The sequence below is a fragment of the Micromonas pusilla genome (genome assembly GCF_000151265.4).
Source record: "Micromonas pusilla CCMP1545 genomic scaffold MICPUCscaffold_2, whole genome shotgun sequence".
In the NCBI taxonomy this organism is placed as follows: Eukaryota; Viridiplantae; Chlorophyta; class Mamiellophyceae; order Mamiellales; family Mamiellaceae; genus Micromonas; species Micromonas pusilla.
This window is the reverse complement of record NW_003315883.1, coordinates 2,010,206-2,029,196: the sequence shown is the minus strand read 5'-3', so window position 1 is coordinate 2,029,196 and position 18,991 is coordinate 2,010,206. Positions and strand designations below refer to the sequence as shown.

At 46.8% G+C, this 18,991-nt stretch overlaps 8 protein-coding genes across 8 annotated transcripts; 5 read left to right on the top strand and 3 right to left on the bottom strand.

Moving 5' to 3' along the window:
- The first annotated feature begins 170 nt into the window (after positions 1-170).
- MICPUCDRAFT_25348 (uncharacterized protein) lies at positions 171-1,565 on the top strand. The gene is made up of 3 exons (XM_003056551.1): positions 171-256; positions 354-548; positions 659-1,565. The coding sequence occupies exons 1-3, from the start codon at positions 176-178 to the stop codon at positions 1,433-1,435; spliced, it is 1,053 nt and encodes a 350-aa protein (XP_003056597.1). The 5' UTR covers positions 171-175; the 3' UTR covers positions 1,436-1,565.
- MICPUCDRAFT_55777 (uncharacterized protein) lies at positions 1,539-2,385 on the bottom strand. Its single transcript, XM_003056150.1, has 3 exons — positions 2,090-2,385; positions 1,920-2,025; positions 1,539-1,833 (listed from the first exon to the last, which is right to left on the bottom strand). Exons 1-3 carry the CDS (start codon positions 2,275-2,277, stop codon positions 1,651-1,653), a joined length of 477 nt encoding a protein of 158 aa, XP_003056196.1. The 5' UTR covers positions 2,278-2,385; the 3' UTR covers positions 1,539-1,650.
- Positions 2,386-2,634: 249 nt separating this feature from the next.
- MICPUCDRAFT_55776 (uncharacterized protein) lies at positions 2,635-4,139 on the top strand. The gene has a single exon (XM_003056550.1). It carries the CDS (start codon positions 2,777-2,779, stop codon positions 4,043-4,045), a length of 1,269 nt encoding a protein of 422 aa, XP_003056596.1. The 5' UTR covers positions 2,635-2,776; the 3' UTR covers positions 4,046-4,139.
- A 19-nt stretch (positions 4,140-4,158) lies between these two features.
- MICPUCDRAFT_65142 (uncharacterized protein) lies at positions 4,159-5,496 on the top strand (the record flags this gene model as incomplete). The annotated part of the gene is made up of 1 exon (XM_003056549.1): positions 4,159-5,496. The coding sequence occupies one exon, from the start codon at positions 4,159-4,161 to the stop codon at positions 4,948-4,950; it is 792 nt and encodes a 263-aa protein (XP_003056595.1). The 3' UTR covers positions 4,951-5,496.
- Positions 5,497-7,128: 1,632 nt separating this feature from the next.
- MICPUCDRAFT_31973 (uncharacterized protein) lies at positions 7,129-9,197 on the bottom strand. The gene is made up of 2 exons (XM_003056149.1): positions 8,778-9,197; positions 7,129-8,678 (listed from the first exon to the last, which is right to left on the bottom strand). The coding sequence occupies exons 1-2, from the start codon at positions 8,990-8,992 to the stop codon at positions 7,337-7,339; spliced, it is 1,557 nt and encodes a 518-aa protein (XP_003056195.1). The 5' UTR covers positions 8,993-9,197; the 3' UTR covers positions 7,129-7,336.
- Positions 9,198-12,181: 2,984 nt separating this feature from the next.
- MICPUCDRAFT_49493 (uncharacterized protein) lies at positions 12,182-12,909 on the top strand. The gene has a single exon (XM_003056548.1). The coding sequence runs from the start codon at positions 12,209-12,211 to the stop codon at positions 12,875-12,877; it is 669 nt and encodes a 222-aa protein (XP_003056594.1). The 5' UTR covers positions 12,182-12,208; the 3' UTR covers positions 12,878-12,909.
- Positions 12,910-13,072: 163 nt separating this feature from the next.
- GAPDH_5 (uncharacterized protein) lies at positions 13,073-15,363 on the bottom strand. Its single transcript, XM_003056148.1, has 4 exons — positions 15,006-15,363; positions 14,734-14,784; positions 14,558-14,624; positions 13,073-14,411 (listed from the first exon to the last, which is right to left on the bottom strand). Exons 1-4 carry the CDS (start codon positions 15,039-15,041, stop codon positions 13,345-13,347), a joined length of 1,221 nt encoding a protein of 406 aa, XP_003056194.1. The 5' UTR covers positions 15,042-15,363; the 3' UTR covers positions 13,073-13,344.
- A 1,497-nt stretch (positions 15,364-16,860) lies between these two features.
- MICPUCDRAFT_65131 (uncharacterized protein) lies at positions 16,861-18,971 on the top strand. Its single transcript, XM_003056547.1, has 3 exons — positions 16,861-17,469; positions 17,592-17,870; positions 17,970-18,971. The coding sequence occupies exons 1-3, from the start codon at positions 17,218-17,220 to the stop codon at positions 18,480-18,482; spliced, it is 1,044 nt and encodes a 347-aa protein (XP_003056593.1). The 5' UTR covers positions 16,861-17,217; the 3' UTR covers positions 18,483-18,971.
- The last annotated feature ends 20 nt before the right edge of the window (positions 18,972-18,991 follow it).

Below are 18,991 nucleotides of genomic sequence, written 5' to 3'. Positions count from 1 at the left end.
CTGAACAGGTATTTATACTGAACAGATATTATCTTCGTAGGACGTACCTTCACGTATGTACGTGTACAGTACGTTGTACGTTGTACTCGGAAAAAGCCCGAAAAGAACTGGCCTTTTCATAGCCTATTTTTTATTTCACCCGTTTAGCTCGTATACATTCTTTGGGCTGAACGACATGGTGCTCGAGGCCACCATCATATGCATCGATAATAGTGATCATGTTCGGAATTCCGACTATCTGCCAACACGTTTACAAGTAAGTGCTCCGAACGTTTCCCCAAGTTATTTGTCAACGTGGCAACGTTGTCGTTCAACGCTCCCTCATTCTTGCCTAATCAGCCGGCGTTATGCAGGCAGAAGCTGATGCTATCAATCTTTTAGCGGGTGCTAAAACGCAATCTAATCCAGAGAACAGTGTCGGTGTACTCAGCCTGGCTGGGAGTGTACCAAAAGTTCTTGTGACTCCAACTGATGACCTCGGGCAAGTGCTTAATTCAGTCCATGGCATATCAACGGAGGGTGCAGTCAACTTCTCCACAGGAATACAGGTATTCGTTAACTGATCATCTTATTCGTTCATCCCTAGGCACTGTGAAATTTTTTGCACTTCCTGCGAACGACGTAGCTGACGAACTTTTATTTTACTTGTTATTTGAAGGTGGCACATCTTGCATTGAAGCACCGCCAGAACAAGCATCAGCGCATGCGCATCGTTCTTTTCATTGGCAGTCCGATTAATACCGAACACGGTGAGCTCATCGCAGTTGGGAAAAAGTTGAAAAAGTGTAATGTAGCTGTTGACGTTGTCAGCTTCGGTGATGTGCAAAAGAATGCTGAGAAACTCAGTGCCTTTATTGAAGCTGTGAGTAAAAATGGGAACAGCAACCTGGTAACAGTTCCTCCAGGGGAGATTCTTGCCGATGTACTCCTCAACACACCCATCTTTCTGGATGAAGATTCTTGCAATCATGGAAGCGGATTTGCAGCAGCAGCAGCAGCAGCCGCAGGTCAAGTTGCTCTACAGGGCTTCAACAGCACTGCTGGTGTCAATGGGGAAGATGATCCAGCACTTCTTATGGCACTGCGTGTATCGCTTGAAGAGGAGCGTGCACGACAAGAAGCACAAGCACAAACTGCTACAGACGTGAATGCTCCACCCACAGACACGAAAGTCTTGACAGCCACAATTATTTCTGATGAGGAAGAAAGAACTATTTCCCCATCGAGCATTGGTGCAGACTCGGTGTTAAGCGACAGTGTTCTTCTCCAGCAAGCTTTCGCGCTTTCAGTGGAGGACACATTTCACGATGATAGTGTCCAAGATGCATGCGTTAATGAAGCAGAATTTAAAAATGATCATAGGCAGGCTAATCTGCATGCAAGTGAAGGCAAAGAGAAAGAAGCGGAGGATACTCAGAATAAAGGGGATAGATAAATGAGACCTGCAAGTGAAGTCCTAGTAAATTTTAGAGCTGACTCATAAATGCTTGTTTGTGAAAGTTGGTAAAGTGCATGCGAAGCAAGACGATGATAGTATTGTAAGCAAAATCGATTTGACGTGATTCAATACACTATGAGATACTACAAAGCTCATCACAAATCCATGCTGACAGCTGATCACAAAAAAATGTGCTTATATTAAGATTCCTATCAGCGGATATCAGCGGAACCTCCCTTTTTTTCGAGGCTCAAGACATCGATCTGATGGTCAACGGGCTTTGAAAACACAGGCGATGAAAGATGAGAAAAAACAATGCCTCCTCCAGCAACAAACATAGCCATCAACATTGATGCCAACATCAGTGCACGATGGGTCACTGTGTCATCATAACCCTGACAAGTACATAAAATAGATGTCAGGAGAGAAGCTAAAACTTTCAAAATTCAAGTTGGCAATATGCTCGAGAAATGTAGCTCACTTCGATTTCTGTTTCGATGACACTCTTATTACTTTCCCCGCGTGGTGAAACCAGTAAAATCACGGCAACGAGCAAAAAGAGTGTGGTCGTGCCAAATGAAATTTGACTGAAGAACATCGAAGATTAGTTGCGAGAGAAGTTGAGGTCGTTTGAAGTCCTAACGTTCTTACTTGGAATACCGGCTTCCACCTCCGAGATAACAAGCGAGAATGGAAATCATCCTGTGAATGGTGGACCTCAGTGATGCGTTATAAGAAGCAAAATTATCAGCAATGAGAAATAGGACTTGAGTCACAGAGACGTACATCAAAATCGTTAACACAAACACGCCGACACCAACTCCAACTATAGTTGCCATCCTCGAAACCTTGTGATTTGCAAGTGACGCAGAAGTAACGTGTATCGGCAACGCTCCACAATGCCGTTAAAATCGAAGATTTCCCCGGTTCTGGTGGCCTAAGCGTTTAATTTCGCCAGACCGCGCATGCGCCAGGCTTTCTCTTCCAAGTGTCAGGCGACCCTGCGAACGGCCATGTCAACGTCGTTTATACATGGGCTACAGTGTACATGTACGTGTACAACGTTTAATACTCAAGGTACTTGCGTTGTAGGGCTACAATAAAGCTAATTGTACACTTACGTGTACTGTACGTGTACACGTATGCAGGGCTACATTGTACTGAATGAACGCGCTTTCGTCCAGAGGCTCCCTCGGCTCCATGGAGGTAAATACGGCCAGTCATGTGCGGTTGCGCCCTGACAATGGCCGTTAATCGGATCGTCAAGTGTCCGAGAGACAACGCTCGGGCGCTCCTCTCAGTGGCCCAACCTTACTATTACAACTTCCACGAACCCCTATGTACAGCGAGTATTTCGTTTCCGCAACACTCGTTATCGTGCTTTCACTAAACCTTTTAAAGGACGTTAATTCCTTGCTTGAAATGACTACGCGTTTTTTTTCCTTTATGATGAGCTTCTCACCCGACGCAGAACGGGATTGGCTCACATGTAGCCCGAGGTTTGTTATGCGACTTCGTCGGCCAACCGGGAGCAAACGTCTCAAAATGAGTACATCTACGATCGTTCTCACGATATGCCTCGGCACGCCCGCGTGGGTGATTACGCCGCTGACGCGGGAAATGACGAGTGCCAAGTTCCAAACTGAATTAGGTAGTGATGTTAGGACATGCTCGCTGGAATGGCTCAATCAAGTCAACGCAGCCTCGTTAAGCGTTCAGGAGGATGACGGAGAAGGTCTCGGAGCAGCGTGGTCGACGGAATTCATAAACACGGACGCAGATATGTCGGTGGACTTGGGACTGTTAAGCTCTTGCATATCACGCATGTGCAGTGGAGCTTGCGCCCCGCATGATGCCTTTGGTAAAGATATTCGTTTTGCTGACGCCCCTACCTATGATTTGGGTGACTTTATGAAATGCAGATCAATTCTGCACCATAACGCGACTAATATTTATTCATATCTCCTTTTGGTTGTCCCGAACAGTATTTTTTGCATCACTTCCCTGTCAAAGACCGTGACAACGTTAAAAGAGACGTTTTTGATAACAACCGGCGAAATCAATAACATCTGGCCCTTCACCTCAGGCCATTGCCATATATCGCTGTGCATGTCAACTTCGATTGACGGTTTTATTGTGGGGCCCACCGTTATCCGCTCTTGTTCGCCCACTTTTTCGCGGTTCAAGTCGCGGAAGGCTGGCGCCACATTTTCTCAACACATTTTTTCTGAGAAGGATGAGTGGTTGTTTTCGGAACTTCTGAAGAATTTGTCGTGTGCATCATCTGCGGTTATGTCGCTGAGGAGTTCAGCAGCGAATTATGCCGTTACTACTGTTGAAGCAGCCGAAACAATGCATGTCGATATCTATCAGCCGCGCATGGAGGTTACAGCATTGGCTGCGAGGCATTTTTCTGAAACTGCAACAAATTTACATTTTCACAGGGAGAACTTCTCCACTCTGTACTTTCCTCCTGTGTACAAAATAGCGGTATACCTGCCGCTTCTTTTGCCTTTGGTCGTCCCTATGGTAACAGGATTGTTATTGGACACCAAGTTTCACCTAAGAAGTAAGCGAGTGCTTTGTGGTAGAATTTTGAGCAGATAGTTACTTGTTTCCTTGAGTTTTGTAGTTGAGGTGACGGCGGCAGCAGGCTGGGCTAGTTTTATGGTAACTAACCAAAACTACCAAATTTGTATGATTATCTTGTTCGAACCTCAATGTACGCAAAGGAATGGGCGATGGGAGATATGTTCGTTTGTCACGAACCTACGAGCGTTGCTCAAGTGATCATGCACTTCACCGTCTCCCATGCTGCCTCACCCATAAGATCGCTCCCTGGCAGCGACAAGTTGTTGTCGGACAAATCATGCAGCGACGAGGCGGTACTGCTTGCGCCGTCCAACAGGACCGCCGCTGCGTCCGTTCCCGGCTCCGCAACTCCTCTTATCCGCGACGAAGCGAGATTCAGCGTGGTATCCGCGCTCGCGACGCCGAGATACCACGCCCCTGCATCCACTTCATTCTTGAGCTGCCCTGGCGTCCACCCGCAGTACCCCACGAAAAGGAGAAGTGATGCGGCGTGCGTCTCCTTCACAGCCTCGAAGTTGCTGACGTGCCACAACCCGGGAACGACCTCTGTGGTAACACCTGGGATATATATTCTGCTTAGTGCGACGAGGCAGCGCGCGTTCCGTTCCGTCCCCATGGGACCGCCGATGCCAACCTTGCAGGCCAACAGCACTGCATTCTGCTCGCAGTCTAGCTCCGGGACAATGACAGACAGCGGTCGGCTCGTGTGGCGGTTTAAAATTATCCCTATCGAGCCTTTCTCATCATCGTGGTGCAATACTAGAACGACAGTGTGTTTCCACCAGTCTGACGTTTTCTCATGCGCGACGAGGAGGCAGCCGGTCTCCGGGGTCTGTAGCGCGTGCGCCCAACCGCCCACAGTGCCTGACGCTGACTCTCCTTCAGACGCTTTCGCATCTTGGACGGTCAAGACGACGTGATTATATTGGGGATGTGCCAGCTCATTCGAGATTTCGGGATCACGTTCTTGTTTTACGAGAGACGCTCTGCGCGCGTGCGATTCGGGAACGAGGGGAAGCACGTGGCTTGGTCAGTCGTCTGAAGTAAACTGTTTACCCGCCCCGGAGTGGTGGGGGGATGGTGTCGGTCCAAGACGCACCGGAACGCCCTCCAATCGCCTCTGATCTCAACCGCATCTGAGCTATCGTTGTGGCTGTCTTGGTCTGCGAGCGCGTACACACGAGAGCGCGTGACTCGGCGCCGAACACCGACAATTCGTTCGGGAGAACAACGATGCTGAGTAGGACAAACCGCCGCACCTGTAGCGTGGACGTGCGCGCAGGGAAGCACGATGGACGCGCGGGATATCACGACTGACATCGTGCGCCTTAGAAATGCGCGTCGCGACGAAATTAGCGAGCACTCGTGCTGCGAGCTCGTCTTTTGTCCCGAGCGCGACAACTGTTGAGGGCTACCTGTGTGTGGGCTACCTGTGTGTGTGTTAATTATTAATATATATGTTTCCGTGAAGTGCAGCCCTAGAAATCTGCTCACTATCGTCCGTCGCACGAGTGATAAACTACACGATCGCGACGCCCAAATTGAGTTCCTCCACGACGCCTTCGTTCTCGTCGTACCCACGCACATCATATTCGCCCTCTCCTTCCTTCACGAATAAGAAGTCACCCTCCAGCCAGTAGCCGGCATCCTACACTTCGCAGGAACGAACCAAAAGAATTGCTGTGTAATTTTTTTTTGCCCCAAATAGCTTGTATTGGAATTTGGGCCCCTCTCCAGGCTACGCATGGACAAAGAGTCACGTTTCGGTCACGTCATTCCTTAGCTCTTTAGTCAGAGGCTGGATCCGTTCTGTCGCGTTTCCAGTGGGCAGTTCTGGCAGCGAGGTCGCGTTCGGAGATGCATTTTTTTTCGGGCAGTGTGAAAACGTTTTCAGTTACCCGTCCCCAGGTCCCTTCTCGCATTGGATTTCCTACAGTACGTGTACATTAGTACGAAGGTATTCTAGCACTACAACGTACAACGAACGTTGTAGAGATAGAGATAGAGATAGACATACATCTATCACTCATCTATCTATCTACAGTACAACGTACACGTAGAGATAGATAGTTTAAATATCTTCTGAAGGTATGTAGTATGTACGTGTACGACTCGTGTACGTGTACACGACAGTTACACGACTATGATATTACACACTAGCTAAGTAGCTATGTACGAAGAAGGTAGTACGTAGCCACGTACTTTCGTACTTTCGAAAAATAACAACGTAAACATTATTGTAGATAAATGATATTTTGTACGGAAGTACGTGTACACGTTGTAGTTGTACGGAAGTACGAAAGTATCTATTTCCGGAAGTACTTCCGTACTTCCGTACTTCGTTCCGGACGGTAGCATCAACTTACCTTCGAAGTCTGTACGTATCTAATAGCGTGTGTACTTCTGTATCATACGTAGTACCTCCGTATTATGTAGGGCTACGACTGGCTGGGCTACATAAGTGATACCTTCGTAGCCAATTTTACATATTTATATACGAAGCATGCGTGAGAGAGTCGAAAGTGTGTGATATGAATACGATAATATCATAACAACTCATAATTTAATAATAATAATAATAATAATAATAATAATAATAATAATAATAATATTAATATTAATAATAATAATAATAATAATAATAATAATAATAATAATAATAATAAAAAGTAATACACATATTCACGCACGTACATACATTTATAATAATAAAATTTACCTTCGTAAACAATTCGCAACTTATTTTTAATAGGCCCTACAGTATTTTCCTTACTTATTCATACTGTACGTGTACAGTGTGTATCTATCTTCGAGGGTACAAGTCCCGTCCATACCAGTTTTAATAAAATAACTACGTGTACTGTATCTATTTCCGGCGGGAAATAGACTTCCGGAAGTACAACGTTGTTCTTCTGGCTGGGATCCTTGTGGTGGGTTGGGTGCTATGGAGCTTGGTGCCGACTGGAAGTACATGCAATGTACAACGATCTACCTTCGAAGGTACCTTCGTAATATAAACAAACATTACTTGTAGGGCTACGAAGGTACCTCACATGTACAGCTCAGTACGAAGGTATACGTGTACACGTGTTATTCATAAAAGGAGCACGAAAATTACTTACATTACATGACACAGAGCTTTCTACTTGGTATGTTCTTATTAGATACGAAGCCGTGCAAGACACGCATAGTCGACCAAGAGGGGATATACCTGTAGTATGTGCGGCTGAACTGGACTGTTTCCCATTGTCCATAGTTATGCATAGATCTTGGTCGCCTACGTAGGACCATGGAAACAGGTGGCTCTCACTTGTGCTCCAAGAGCATATTGTTTTCTGGTGCGAGTCCGATGCAAGCACGAAATATATTCTCCAGCATGGCTCGCTGCTTGGCGAGTGCGTTCACCACTGGGGTACCACTTGGCACGAGTGGTGCCTTTGTGAGATACGAAAGTAGTACCGAAATTGGATGCAGACTACGGTATTCTTCTCCATCAGATTTCACCTCAATACGCGTGGAAAGCTCTGCGATCAGGCACATATCCAGAATGAGTGGTGCTGCCAATAAAGAATCCTCGCACGTATTGTGTATCACAATGGTGTTGCGCCCGCCCATAAATATCTCAGAGGTGTATTCATCCATTGCACGCTTGCTGTCTCCAACGTTTGGAACATACTTGATAACCACAACGTGATCTGGACGCTCCCCAGGCTTGTACAATATACTATTAGAGCTCACCATATCATCAACAACATTTGATTTCGAGATTTCCTTCGATCGAAATGTCTGGGGTGCCGATAAATTCATCCCATCGTTGTTGCCGAGGTGGTTGTAGGAGACGATAGATGTGGGCTTGATTCCGGCACCAACTAGAAAGTCAACTAGCACAGACTTCATCTTCGTCTGCCCTGACTTGAAATCGTCGCCGCCAATAAGGCTTTTCAGACGAACCGCAGCTTCTACTACACCAGGCACAAAGGTGTTTTGCGGCGATCCGTTGATGAAAGGAACACCCTCGTCTATGCAAGCTAGCGCCATCAGCGTCGAGGGCGAGACTTCAAGCTCACCGTTCTTAATCGAGTGACGCAAATTCTCTTCCGTGTCGTTGAGTCCAACAACAAGCTCAGAATACCGCTCGGTGTTGGCAGTCCATAATACAACAACCTTATCCACTCCACTCGTTGTCTTGAAATCATTAATATCGTGCCGAATTTGATCCATCTGTTCTTGCTTTGTGCCCTTGATACAGTTGTTTGCACGTATTTCCTGATTGGCAGCAATAAATTTGGGATCGAAAATTCCTGGGCGCGGAACGATTTTTTTCATATGAGGAGTCAACTGTCTCTGCAGATCCCAGTCTAGAACAGCTGCGCGTTCCATGGCGTCCGCGAGATTCATATCACTTATGTCCCAACCGTCGAAAACAATGGTGTTGGGTTCTGCCATGGGAAGAAGAGACTTAAATGGAACATAGGCCTCTTGTCCGTTGATAGCACCGACACGACAAGTACTTGCCTGTGTGAGAGAGCCCCAATAGTTCGGAACTCTTACGCCTTCCTTGGTTTTCCAGGTGATGCCTTCGCGGTTGGCAATGACTCCAGCGGTCAATGTACTTCCGTTATTGCCGCCTAAACCTACAAGCATGATCCTGTTGTGCAGCAAGTGCGTGTCAGGAAAGGGTTACTATTTTGTTCTCCATTCAGACGATTATCCAAGAAGATACCGATGATCACAGCACGTAACGCACCCTAGTTTCGGAGCATGGCGGTTCACCTTGAAGTGAAACCTTGTTTCGATAGGTTCTACAGTCCAAGCAGATTTTCCAGCTCCTAGATCTTCTGAGGTCAACTTCGTGTCATGGTACCTGTACAGAAACAAGAGTGACAAGAAGCGAACAGACTTTGCGAGAAGTTGCGGTAGTGGTGATCGTCCAACGAAGTCACTAGGACCTCTATTTGACATCGAAAACGGAAAAATCGCAGACTCAAACAAAGATTAGCAGTGTTGGAGTTGCACACGTGTAAGAAGACTCTATAAAATTCGTCGAGTACGTGACGTGCGGCGATTTGACCGAGAAGTTCTCGATTAACATCGCTTATCCGGAAACGACTGCGTTCGCGGGACGCGCACGGATCGATAAACTCGAAGAAATGTTCCGAGGTGTACGTGTACTGTAGACCAGTGTGAGTCGCTGAACCCACACGTTATTGCACATACAAGCGTAACGCGTTGTACGTGTACACCGGTTACGGACGGAACGAAACACGGAAGTACTTTATGGAAGTACGAAAGTAAGTTGTTATTACTCTCGAAAGTACTTCCGTGCATACTCTACACGTATGTACTTCAATACTTCCGGAAGTACGAAAGTACATCCGTCCGTACACTATTACCTTCGTATTATTTTATGAGTCAAGCAAGCATGTACACGTACACGTACAGTACACGTACAACGAAGTTATTCAGCCCTAGCATAATAAATAAAATGATTCATGCCCCGTACTGTAGATAACTATGATACATGTACAACGTACAGTAGATATTATCGCACGGATTACGGAATCCATACTACTTCTATATTATAATAGCCCTTTATTGTTATCATATTTTATTATTATTAATAATATTATTATTCTATTTATGTTACCTAGCTAGCTAGCTAGAGGATCCTATCACCTAGCTAGATCTCCTATCCATAGACTACAACGTACACGTAGGGCTATGATATCATGTCATACAAAAAAGAATACAACTGATGAGTCCATATGATACATAGACTACAAGTACGCGTAATGTACACGTATACGTGTACAACATAGATACTGTACAGTGTACACGTACACTAGATAGGATAGTGGCTATCAGCGAGAGGATATGAGCTTAGAACTACCTTCGAAGGTACTTTCGTACTTTCGAAAGTAGCTTAGAGAGGATATTAAGAGGATGAGCGCGCGGTGTGCTATAACATCGCGCAGACGCCGTTTTTGGCTCTGTAACTGCACGGCATGTTAGATGACATCACCCTCGAGGCGCGCGGATCGATCGCGTTCGTGTCTGAATCGCATGAGCAAAGCATAGACTGGCGCGATCGTGTCGATTTGTAAAAGAGCATTTTTTTTTCGCAGCTACAGCCTCGACCCGCGGAGTTCGACTGCCGACGCAAGCGATCGTGTTTTTTTTACGCTGTGCGATATTTGAATAAGTGCGCATGTGTTCATGGGATATACTCATGAAGTTTTATCACGTTTGGAACTGTCTTTACGAAGTTCCGGGGTCGCGTGCGCGAGCTCAGGAGACGGCAAATGTTTCGTAACGCCGAGTCTGTTTTGCAAACGACGGATCTGTGCGCCGGTACAGCCTGATTCAGCGCCCCAGGTGTATAAAACTCGCCGCCGGACAGATCGGTTACACTGTCTAGCCGATATTTGCTTTGACGCTCCGGCCGCAACCGCGGCGCGCGCCTCTCTGACTGTCCTCGCGCGGCGCGGCAGTTAAAAGGATGAGCTCGTCCTTTTAAAAACGTACTACGCTCTGACAATTTTGTCATACAGTACACGTACACGTACGCTCATCCTTTTATCTTCTATAAAAAGCTCATATCCTTTCGCTGATAGCCACTAGCTAGGGCTACTGTAGCCCTATGCCGTACACGTACTAATTCCGTACTTCCCGAAGCACGTCGTTATGGAGGGCCTACTGTACACGTACGTGTACAACTACAACGTACAGGTACGGAAATAGATACGGACGGAAGTACACGTAATGTACCTTGATACGGAAGTACGGATGTATCTATCATATTACAGCCCGTCCAGGCGTTGTGGCACGATGAAGCAAATTCTTAAAGAGCTGATCCTCGACGCGAAACCTATTTCCTTCCTCGAATGAGATCTAAACGGATTTTCTTGTGCACCATCGCGTTCCGGGCTTCAATGCCGAACTTGCCAAGCCGGGGATTTCGCGTTCATGCTCTCTGCCGCGAGAGGGGTACGCGATCGTCGCGAATCGCGATTTCGGGCAAGTTCTGCGATTTCTTCGCGACTCGCGCGAAATTCGAAAAACCCCGGCTTGACATTGTGCGCATGCCCTAGAACTGTCATCACGCAAAGTTTCGCGCGCAGACGTGCATCGCGCGCGGAGAAGATAGGTTTCGCGCGCGGGTGTTCGCGCGTACACTTTTGTACCTGGTTTTTGACACGAGTACGTTTTTTTGCTGGTTTTTTTCGAATTACGTAGAGGACTACAGTACCTTAAAACGTACTATGCTCTGACTTTTTGCTCATACGCCATCCTCTTAATATCCTCTCTAAGCTCATATCCTCTCGCTGATATTAGCCACTACCTTCGAAGGTAGTGGATACCTGAATACCTTCGTACGAAAGTACTACTAGCTAGCTATCTAGCCCTAGCTAGCTATCTACAATCAAGGGCTACTAATTTAATACATCTAGGGCTAGCTAGCTAGGCTACACGTACGTGTACTGTACAGTACACTACACTGTACGTGTACTTCCGGAAGTATGATATCTTGTACGAAAGTACGAAAGTACCTTCGAAGGTACCTTCGTACTTTCGTACTTTCGAAAGTATTTCCGGAAATATCCGGAGGTACTGTACACGTACACGTGTACACGTACACGTACGTGTACAATAGACAACTTATTACCTTCGTACTTCCGGAACGAAAGTATATCATATGCCCTTCGTTGACACAACTAACGTTGTAGTCTAAGTTGTAGTACAACTATCTACGAAGGTACGGTAGTACGGAAGTACTTCCGGAAGTATGATACGAAAGTACTTTCGAAAGTACTTTCGTACGAAAGTATGGACACTTTCGTACCTTCGTACGAAAGTACGAAAGTATAGATATCTATCTTCGAAGGTACCTTCGTAAGCAACTTATTACCTTCATATGGAAGTATCTATTTCCGTACTACATTTGTACTTTCGTACTTTCGTACGAAAGTACTTTCGTACGAAAGTACATTGTACTTTCGTACAGTACCTTCGCGGCGCAGTCAGCAGACACGAAGGCAACAAATACTTCGAGAAAACATGTCTTGTACACGTAGTGAAAACACACTAGCAGATTTCTAGGGCTGCACGTCACGGAGACTTGAAATAACACACACACACTACAAGGTCTCCCCCGAATAACAAAAGATCGTTGCTACGATGAATCCGCCGATAGCTGATGTCGACAACTCCGCAGCTGAAGGAAGGTTCGTATTCGTCCTTGAGAAGGCTTCTCTGGAAACAGCAAAGATAGGAAAAGGATACCAACTACTCAACTGTGACGACCACGCAAACTTTCTTCGCCGCAACGGTAGGGATCCGGCGAGCTATCGCCCTGATATTGTCCACCAGGAGCTTCTCGCGATCCTTGATAGTCCCCTTAACAAGGCCGGTCATATAAATGAAGTATACGTCCACACGAACAATAAAGTACTTTTCAAGGTCAGCCCGAACACCCGCATCCCGCGTACTTTTAAGCGATTTTGTGGACTCATGGTTCAGCTCCTCCAGAAACTCTCCATACGCACAACGAATGGCCCTGAGAAGTTAATCAAGGTGGTCAAATCGCCGGTTTACCAATACTTTCCTGCTGGTGCTAAGAGAGTGGGGCTCTCTTTCAGCGCTCCATATGTCAGTGACCTTAGACAATACGTTAAAACTTTGCCAGAAAAAGTGCCAGTTGTGTTTACGTTAGGGGCTATGAGCCACGGGTCGATAGACTCTATTTACATTGATGACTTGATCTCTGTAAGTCAGTACCCTCTGAGTGGAGCATGTTGTATCAGTCGAATCACTAGTTGCCTGGAAAATGAACATAACATAGTATAGAAGGAGCTTTCAAAATATATTGAAGTGGTGGCGACAGAGTTTCACGAGGAAAGCCCTTGCGGTATCAGCCCTTCGGCAATTCACATCGGCTAAAAGGCGATGTATTGGGCTGCAAATTGGCTTCGCGAGGCGAGTGCAAGGAATATTTTTGAGAAATATTTTTATGAGTGGAAGATTTCCGACCATATTGTGTCAGGCACAGAGTGAAAACTTTGGTATTCACCATGAGGCAGGTGGAGATAGCCTGATCCCTCCCCAAAAGGATTTCTTTGGAGGGCTTTGTGCACGCTCCTCATTCATAAGATGGTCAGGCGTTTCACAAGAATAGGTGCTGTAGATTGTGCTTGTGGATTCAAAAGTTGTAAAAAGTTGCCGTGAAGCTAGGTTGCTTGGGCACACAGCATTTCATTTAGTACATGGCCTTGCTCTCTGGCTCCTCAACTTCACACGCCCATGTAGTGCAGGACTTAATCGAAAACTTTGCACTCCTCAGCAGAGGGGTCGTCAGCGCAGAAAGCATCCATTGGATCACCAACAGTGACTTCGCCTCCCTCGATGAGACCGGCAGCAACAATGTGGGTGAGGTCAACCACGCGCTGGGTGTAGCCCCACTCGTTATCATACCACGCGACCACCTTGACCATGTCGTCGCCCATCACCATAGTGAGCGCCGCGTCAATAGTGGTAGACACATCAGAGCACCGGAAGTCAACTGAGACGAGAGGAGTCTCAGTGATAGCAAGAATGCCCTTCATGGGACCTTCAGAGGCCTCCTTAAAAGCAGCATTCACCTCCTCGGCTGTCACTCCTTTCTTCTCAACATTGACGACAAGGTCAACAATAGAAACGTTCGGGGTGGGGACACGGAGCGCAATACCATTGAGCTTGCCCTTGAGTTGAGGGAGCACAAGAGCAACCGCCTTCGCCGCACCAGTGGATGTGGGTACGATATTGAGGGCAGCAGCGCGGGCGCGTCGAAGGTCGCGGTGTGATGCGTCCAGGATGCGCTGATCCCCGGTGTAAGAGTGGCAAGTGGTCATCGTGCCCTTGACAATGCCAAATTTGTCATCAAGTACCTTAGCGAAGGGCGCAAGGCAGTTTGTTGTGCAGGAGGCGTTAGAAACGATGTTCGCAGAGGGGTCATACGTGTCCGCATTGACTCCAACAACATATGTCGGAATATCATTGCCCTTTGCTGGAGCGGTGATGACAACCTTCTTGGCACCAGCCTGAATATGTTTGCCAGCACCAGGTCCGTCAAGAAACACACCAGTGCCTTCGATGACAATGTCGATGCCCATCTCTTTCCACGGAAGGTTGAGGGGGTCACGGTCAGACACAACCTTGATAATATTTCCATTGACGGAAATGGTCTCATCATCAACAACCTTCACGTCGGCATCAAAGGTGCCAAGAATAGAGTCGTACTTAAGAAGGTGCGCAGCAGGCTTCGCGCCGCCAGACTGGTTCACGCACACCACCTCAAGAGGAGAGTCCGCACCACGAGACATCCAGCATCGGACAAAGTTGCGTCCTGTTTCAGGTAAAGAAGGAATTTACACCATTTCAGTATTCGTAACAATGCATTAGACATCTTCTAAATCACATTATCGTGAGACGAACAGGGCAACGTCACCAAGAAAGAATTGAGTTCAAGTGTTCGTAGTCTGGTGACCGCACCGATCCGTCCGAAACCGTTGATGGCAACCTTTACTTTGGCCTCAGTGACAGTGGTAACAACAACCGCCTACAAAACGACTTATATCAGATAACATACTTGTAAGTATTCATTTCGGAGCTCTCTTGCCAATCGAGCAGTGTCCAAGGGCACAAACTGGAAAGGATAAACGCCGTACCTTGACGGATTTGCCACGCGTGAAGCCAGTGGTTGAGCCGCGAAAATCAACCTGTTAGCAGTCGAATCAAATGAGGTACAGGCGAATATATCTCGAACGTCGCCGTGTTCTTTTCGCAGAACATGTGCACCACTCGTTTGTGTAAGGCCAGGTTTGACGGACTGGTGAAACGGATAGGGATTTTCCCGATCGCGAAAGCTGCAGTTCGCGAAAATGGAACGCGAAGCGGACGAGCCGAATCAACAGACTTTGAATGAACAGTGCATGCTTACCTTCAGAGACGGAGTGCAAGTGGCGAAAGCGGCCATAGTATTTTACAATCTGTGAGTGAGGAGTGCAGGAGAGAGTGACGCTTTCGAAGCGACTGAACTAGGGTTCCCGACATGCCAGTTGTCGCTAATTTGCAGATTGGCAGCCAATCACCAGTCAGGGAATACTTCGGAGGCCTGTGCTACTGTACAGTACATAGCTACGTACAATACAGCTGTACGTGTACACGGAATAGGCAATTTTTTTGTTTGGCGTACGTTGTACGTAAGTTGTCACTGAAAGTAGTACTGGGAGGTGTACGAAGGTACGGAAGTACTTTCGTACTTTCGTACTTCCGTACAACATAAAAAGTTGTTAAGTAAAAAAACTTATGATACTTCCGGAAGTAAATCTATTTCCGGAAGTACAACGTTGTACACGTGCACGTACACAGCAACACACTACATGTATTAGCCATACTAAATATCACAATCCTTCGAAGGTACGTTGTACGAAGGTACAACGTTGTACACGTTGTGCGCATTGAGATAATCATATTCCTTACAGTACACGTAGTACGGAAGTACGGTAGTACGTTCGTTGTACCTTCGTACGGAAGTACGGAAGTACTTTCGTACTTTCGTACTTCGGAAGGACAACGTACACGTACGGAAGTATCTGGCCCTATTTGCGAAGTACTTCCGGAAGTTCGAAGGTACGGAAGTACCTTCGAAGGTACAACGTTGTACGTGCAGTCGTGTACGTTGTACTTCCGAAAGCACTTCCGTATTTTTTATGGCTAGAACGTTTTACAGATGTACACGTACACGTACTGTACACGTACGTTGAGGGCTAACGATAAACAACATATTATTTCCGTACACGTACACGTACGTGTACGTGTAGTGTAAGTTGTTATCTTTATGGCGAATACAGTTTTGCAAACGCTGATATCATTCCTTCGTAGGGCCATGAAGTACGTGTGCCAATCATAATACAGCATTTAAATTAATATCGAGTTATGGGGCTTTTAACGCCACTTTACGCTACTTGACACCACAATAATAAGCGTGCGTGTACACGTACGGAAGTACACGTGTACCTTCGGAGGTACTTTCGTACTTTGTACTTTCGTACTTCCGTACTTCCGTACCTTCGGAGGTACTTTCGTACTTCCGTACCTTCATAGTCTAGAGCTCTAGACTATGATACAAGCCCATTGTTACTGCGTGAGTGCTACGTGTAGCGTCGTAGACTATCATAGTCTATCATGGTAATAGCACTGAAATAGCCATAGATAGATACACACTAGCCATATTTTACACTCACACTTGTAGCCAACGCGTGTGTACGTGTAGTGTCAGACATAAATATTTTTATAGTACGTGTAGTCTCTCGTAGCTAGACTAGCTAGCTAGCTAGCTCCTTCGGGTAGCTAGCTAGCTAGCTACCCGAAGGACTCCCGAAGGTACCTTCGAAGGTAGCTACAAGGTAGCTAGCTAGCTAGACTAGCTAGCTACCTTACCTTCGTAGCTACCTTCGTACGAAAGTACCTTCGTAGTAGGATATGTAAGTTATTTTAGACAAGGATATTATCATAGCCTAAGTTGTTTATTAGACTAAATAGACTACAACGTTGTACAGTATACCGATAGAGGTAAATCGGCCTGCCAACAGGCTTTCATAAAAGCCGCCCTAACTTTGATCGGGCGCGCGCTTTCAGATCTCGCGTGTTTCACCGGAGTCGTTGTTTCGAGTGTGGGTTCGCAACTCAACGCGTCGTGCCTCTTCACGCTTGGGCGACGCGCCCATTGCGCGCGCGGCGCGCGCGGGCGCGCGCGGGCGCACGCGGGCGCGCGCGGGCGCGCGAGCGGGGAGGCGTGGGACGACTCTATCCGACGAACCTCGACGGCACGCCGGGCGACGACGCGGAGGCACCGTTCGTGACCTATGAGTTTCAAACCAGTGTCCCGATCAAGACATCACCCGACCCGCACTTCCCCCAACCGACCGACGGCCGAAGCGCCGGAAGCGCTGATCGACCCGAACGGAAGTATCTTATTTCCGGAAGTACTTCCGTACGTCGAACGAAGAGCTAGAACGCCGACACGCGTCATCCTTATAAATAAAACAAACTCTGCTCGAAAGGTCATCCGAAGTTGCGACGCAGGGTCATATATGCTGTTGTATACGTCTGTCAAGATTTACAGATAGATTTTCATAACTTCTCGAGCTATGGATGAACTTTCTCTACGAAACGAAAGATTTCAGGTGAGTCGCCATCTGATCCTCGGTTGCTCACCGCTAGCTGGAATCTATAGAACCATACCCGAACATGAGGCCTATCAAACCATCCGAACTGCTCTCGACCTCGGTTTTTTGGATCTTGATACTGCACCGCATTACGGTCTCGGGCTTTCCGAAACTCGACTTGGTCGAGCAGTAGCAATGTACGGTTCCCACAGTTCAATACGAATATGGAGTAAGGTGACGAATAACTGACATAGTCTGTTCTTCACATCAATTCCTTCTTTTCGTTGTGTCGTCTGCTCACCATTTTTGCAACGTTTACATCCGTTCATACCATAGTGAGATGCTTTTCAGTACAGGTTGGTCGCGTTATTAAGTCTGTTGCCGAGGTTGCAGTCCAGGACAGACCTAGAATTGAGCATAGCAACATACAGGGAAATGTTGGCTGTATATTCCCGAATACCCCTGTTGGCGTCGTCCCTGTGCTTGACTACAGCAGCTTAGGAGTGAGTTGCTCTCACGAAGACAGCCTCAGGCGACTCGGGACTGCAGCAGTACATGGGCTCAGAGTGCATGATGTTGAAGATGAGACGTCATTTATCCATGCCATGGCAAGCGGCGGTGCTATTGATGAGCTGGTGCGGACGATAACTTCTTCAAATCGTCAGCTATGTTGCGAAACACACAAGTGCAGATTTTTTATTTCTTCGTTGAGAATTTCGGGACCCTACGCTTAGCTGCGTTTACGCGAAAGTGGAGTCATTAAAAACGTGAGCCTAGGTATGAATGATCCAGCCTATACGATGCGGATGATACGTGGTAAGCCCAGAGGCACTTTTGATTCTATTATGCTCGCTGGTGCGTGGAACTTACTGGACCAGGACGGGTTTGAAGTTTTGCTGGAGTGTCAGCGTAGGGATATCAAGGTCCACGTCGCCGGGATTTTTGCGAGTGGAATCCTTGTTGGGGGATCAACATATAAGTATGACGTTGCATCACCCGAAATTATAAGACGGCGTGAGCTTTGGAGTGATTTGGCAGATACTTTTGGAGCTCCGCTACCTGCTGTTGCTATCGCGTTTGCTCTGCTGCCAGCTATCGTCGAGAAGGTCGCTGTAGGTGTGAAATCAGCAGAAGAAGTACACGCGACTGTCCATTGGCTGGAATCTGCTTCGAGATTAAATCCACAGCTATGGGTAGAAGCAAAGCAGAGAGGACTGCTTTCAGTTAATATTCCAGTGAACAAGTGAAGGTAAAAGTTTAGGTTCAGACTACTCGTACGAGAACGTGGTTTCAGTAACGTTCTCTCCGCCTTGCGAACTAGTACTTCTAGGGGCTGCTCACATTGTGGTTCCTGTAGAACACATGTTTTACAGTGCGCGCTTTTGTTAACCACATCATTTGCTTGGAAACAAGCTGCTCATTAACCTAAATAGTTCGAAAGGTTCAGTGGATTTGTTTCGGAATTCTAAGTACAGCAACTGGCTGAAATACCTATCCATTGTTTTATGGCTGGTTTGCCTGCAAGTACTTAGCTTTGTGGATACTTGGCAAAAACGCGATGCACTACGAAGGTAAATATATTTCCATGGTCTAAATATGTAGATCTTTCATTCATATGAACAATAGAATTTGTCTTAAGAGCTTAGTTCTCTGTGCTCTATAGTTCTCTGCGTAAACTTCAAAAAATACAATACCACCTATCAGCGAATATTCCAGCTGAAAAATGTGTGTGCTTCTTCAGTTATCACGTTTCGTC

What these genes read in the sequence shown, in the direction of transcription:
- MICPUCDRAFT_25348 (XM_003056551.1), top strand. Translation starts at nt 176, where the DNA reads ATGGTGCTCGAGGCCACCATCATATGCATCGATAATAGTGATCATGTT. An exon ending in ATCTGCCAACACGTTTACAA is followed by an intron (nt 257 to 353) that starts GTAAGTGCTCCG and finishes GGCGTTATGCAG; the next exon opens with GCAGAAGCTGATGCTATCAA. An exon ending in ACTTCTCCACAGGAATACAG is followed by an intron (nt 549 to 658) that starts GTATTCGTTAAC and finishes TGTTATTTGAAG; the next exon opens with GTGGCACATCTTGCATTGAA.
- MICPUCDRAFT_55777 (XM_003056150.1), bottom strand. Translation starts at nt 2,277, where the DNA reads ATGGCAACTATAGTTGGAGTTGGTGTCGGCGTGTTTGTGTTAACGATT. An exon ending in GGTGGAAGCCGGTATTCCAA is followed by an intron (nt 2,026 to 2,089) that starts GTAAGAACGTTA and finishes GATGTTCTTCAG; the next exon opens with TCAAATTTCATTTGGCACGA. An exon ending in TCATCGAAACAGAAATCGAA is followed by an intron (nt 1,834 to 1,919) that starts GTGAGCTACATT and finishes TGTACTTGTCAG; the next exon opens with GGTTATGATGACACAGTGAC.
- MICPUCDRAFT_55776 (XM_003056550.1), top strand. Translation starts at nt 2,777, where the DNA reads ATGTACAGCGAGTATTTCGTTTCCGCAACACTCGTTATCGTGCTTTCA.
- MICPUCDRAFT_31973 (XM_003056149.1), bottom strand. Translation starts at nt 8,992, where the DNA reads ATGTCAAATAGAGGTCCTAGTGACTTCGTTGGACGATCACCACTACCG. An exon ending in CGCCATGCTCCGAAACTAGG is followed by an intron (nt 8,679 to 8,777) that starts GTGCGTTACGTG and finishes GCTGCACAACAG; the next exon opens with GATCATGCTTGTAGGTTTAG.
- MICPUCDRAFT_49493 (XM_003056548.1), top strand. Translation starts at nt 12,209, where the DNA reads ATGAATCCGCCGATAGCTGATGTCGACAACTCCGCAGCTGAAGGAAGG.
- GAPDH_5 (XM_003056148.1), bottom strand. Translation starts at nt 15,041, where the DNA reads ATGGCCGCTTTCGCCACTTGCACTCCGTCTCTGAAG. An exon ending in CTTGCACTCCGTCTCTGAAG is followed by an intron (nt 14,785 to 15,005) that starts GTAAGCATGCAC and finishes GACTGCTAACAG; the next exon opens with GTTGATTTTCGCGGCTCAAC. An exon ending in CAACGGTTTCGGACGGATCG is followed by an intron (nt 14,412 to 14,557) that starts GTGCGGTCACCA and finishes TACCTGAAACAG; the next exon opens with GACGCAACTTTGTCCGATGC.
- MICPUCDRAFT_65131 (XM_003056547.1), top strand. Translation starts at nt 17,218, where the DNA reads ATGGATGAACTTTCTCTACGAAACGAAAGATTTCAGGTGAGTCGCCAT. An exon ending in CAATACGAATATGGAGTAAG is followed by an intron (nt 17,470 to 17,591) that starts GTGACGAATAAC and finishes TTTTCAGTACAG; the next exon opens with GTTGGTCGCGTTATTAAGTC. An exon ending in GCGGTGCTATTGATGAGCTG is followed by an intron (nt 17,871 to 17,969) that starts GTGCGGACGATA and finishes CCCTACGCTTAG; the next exon opens with CTGCGTTTACGCGAAAGTGG.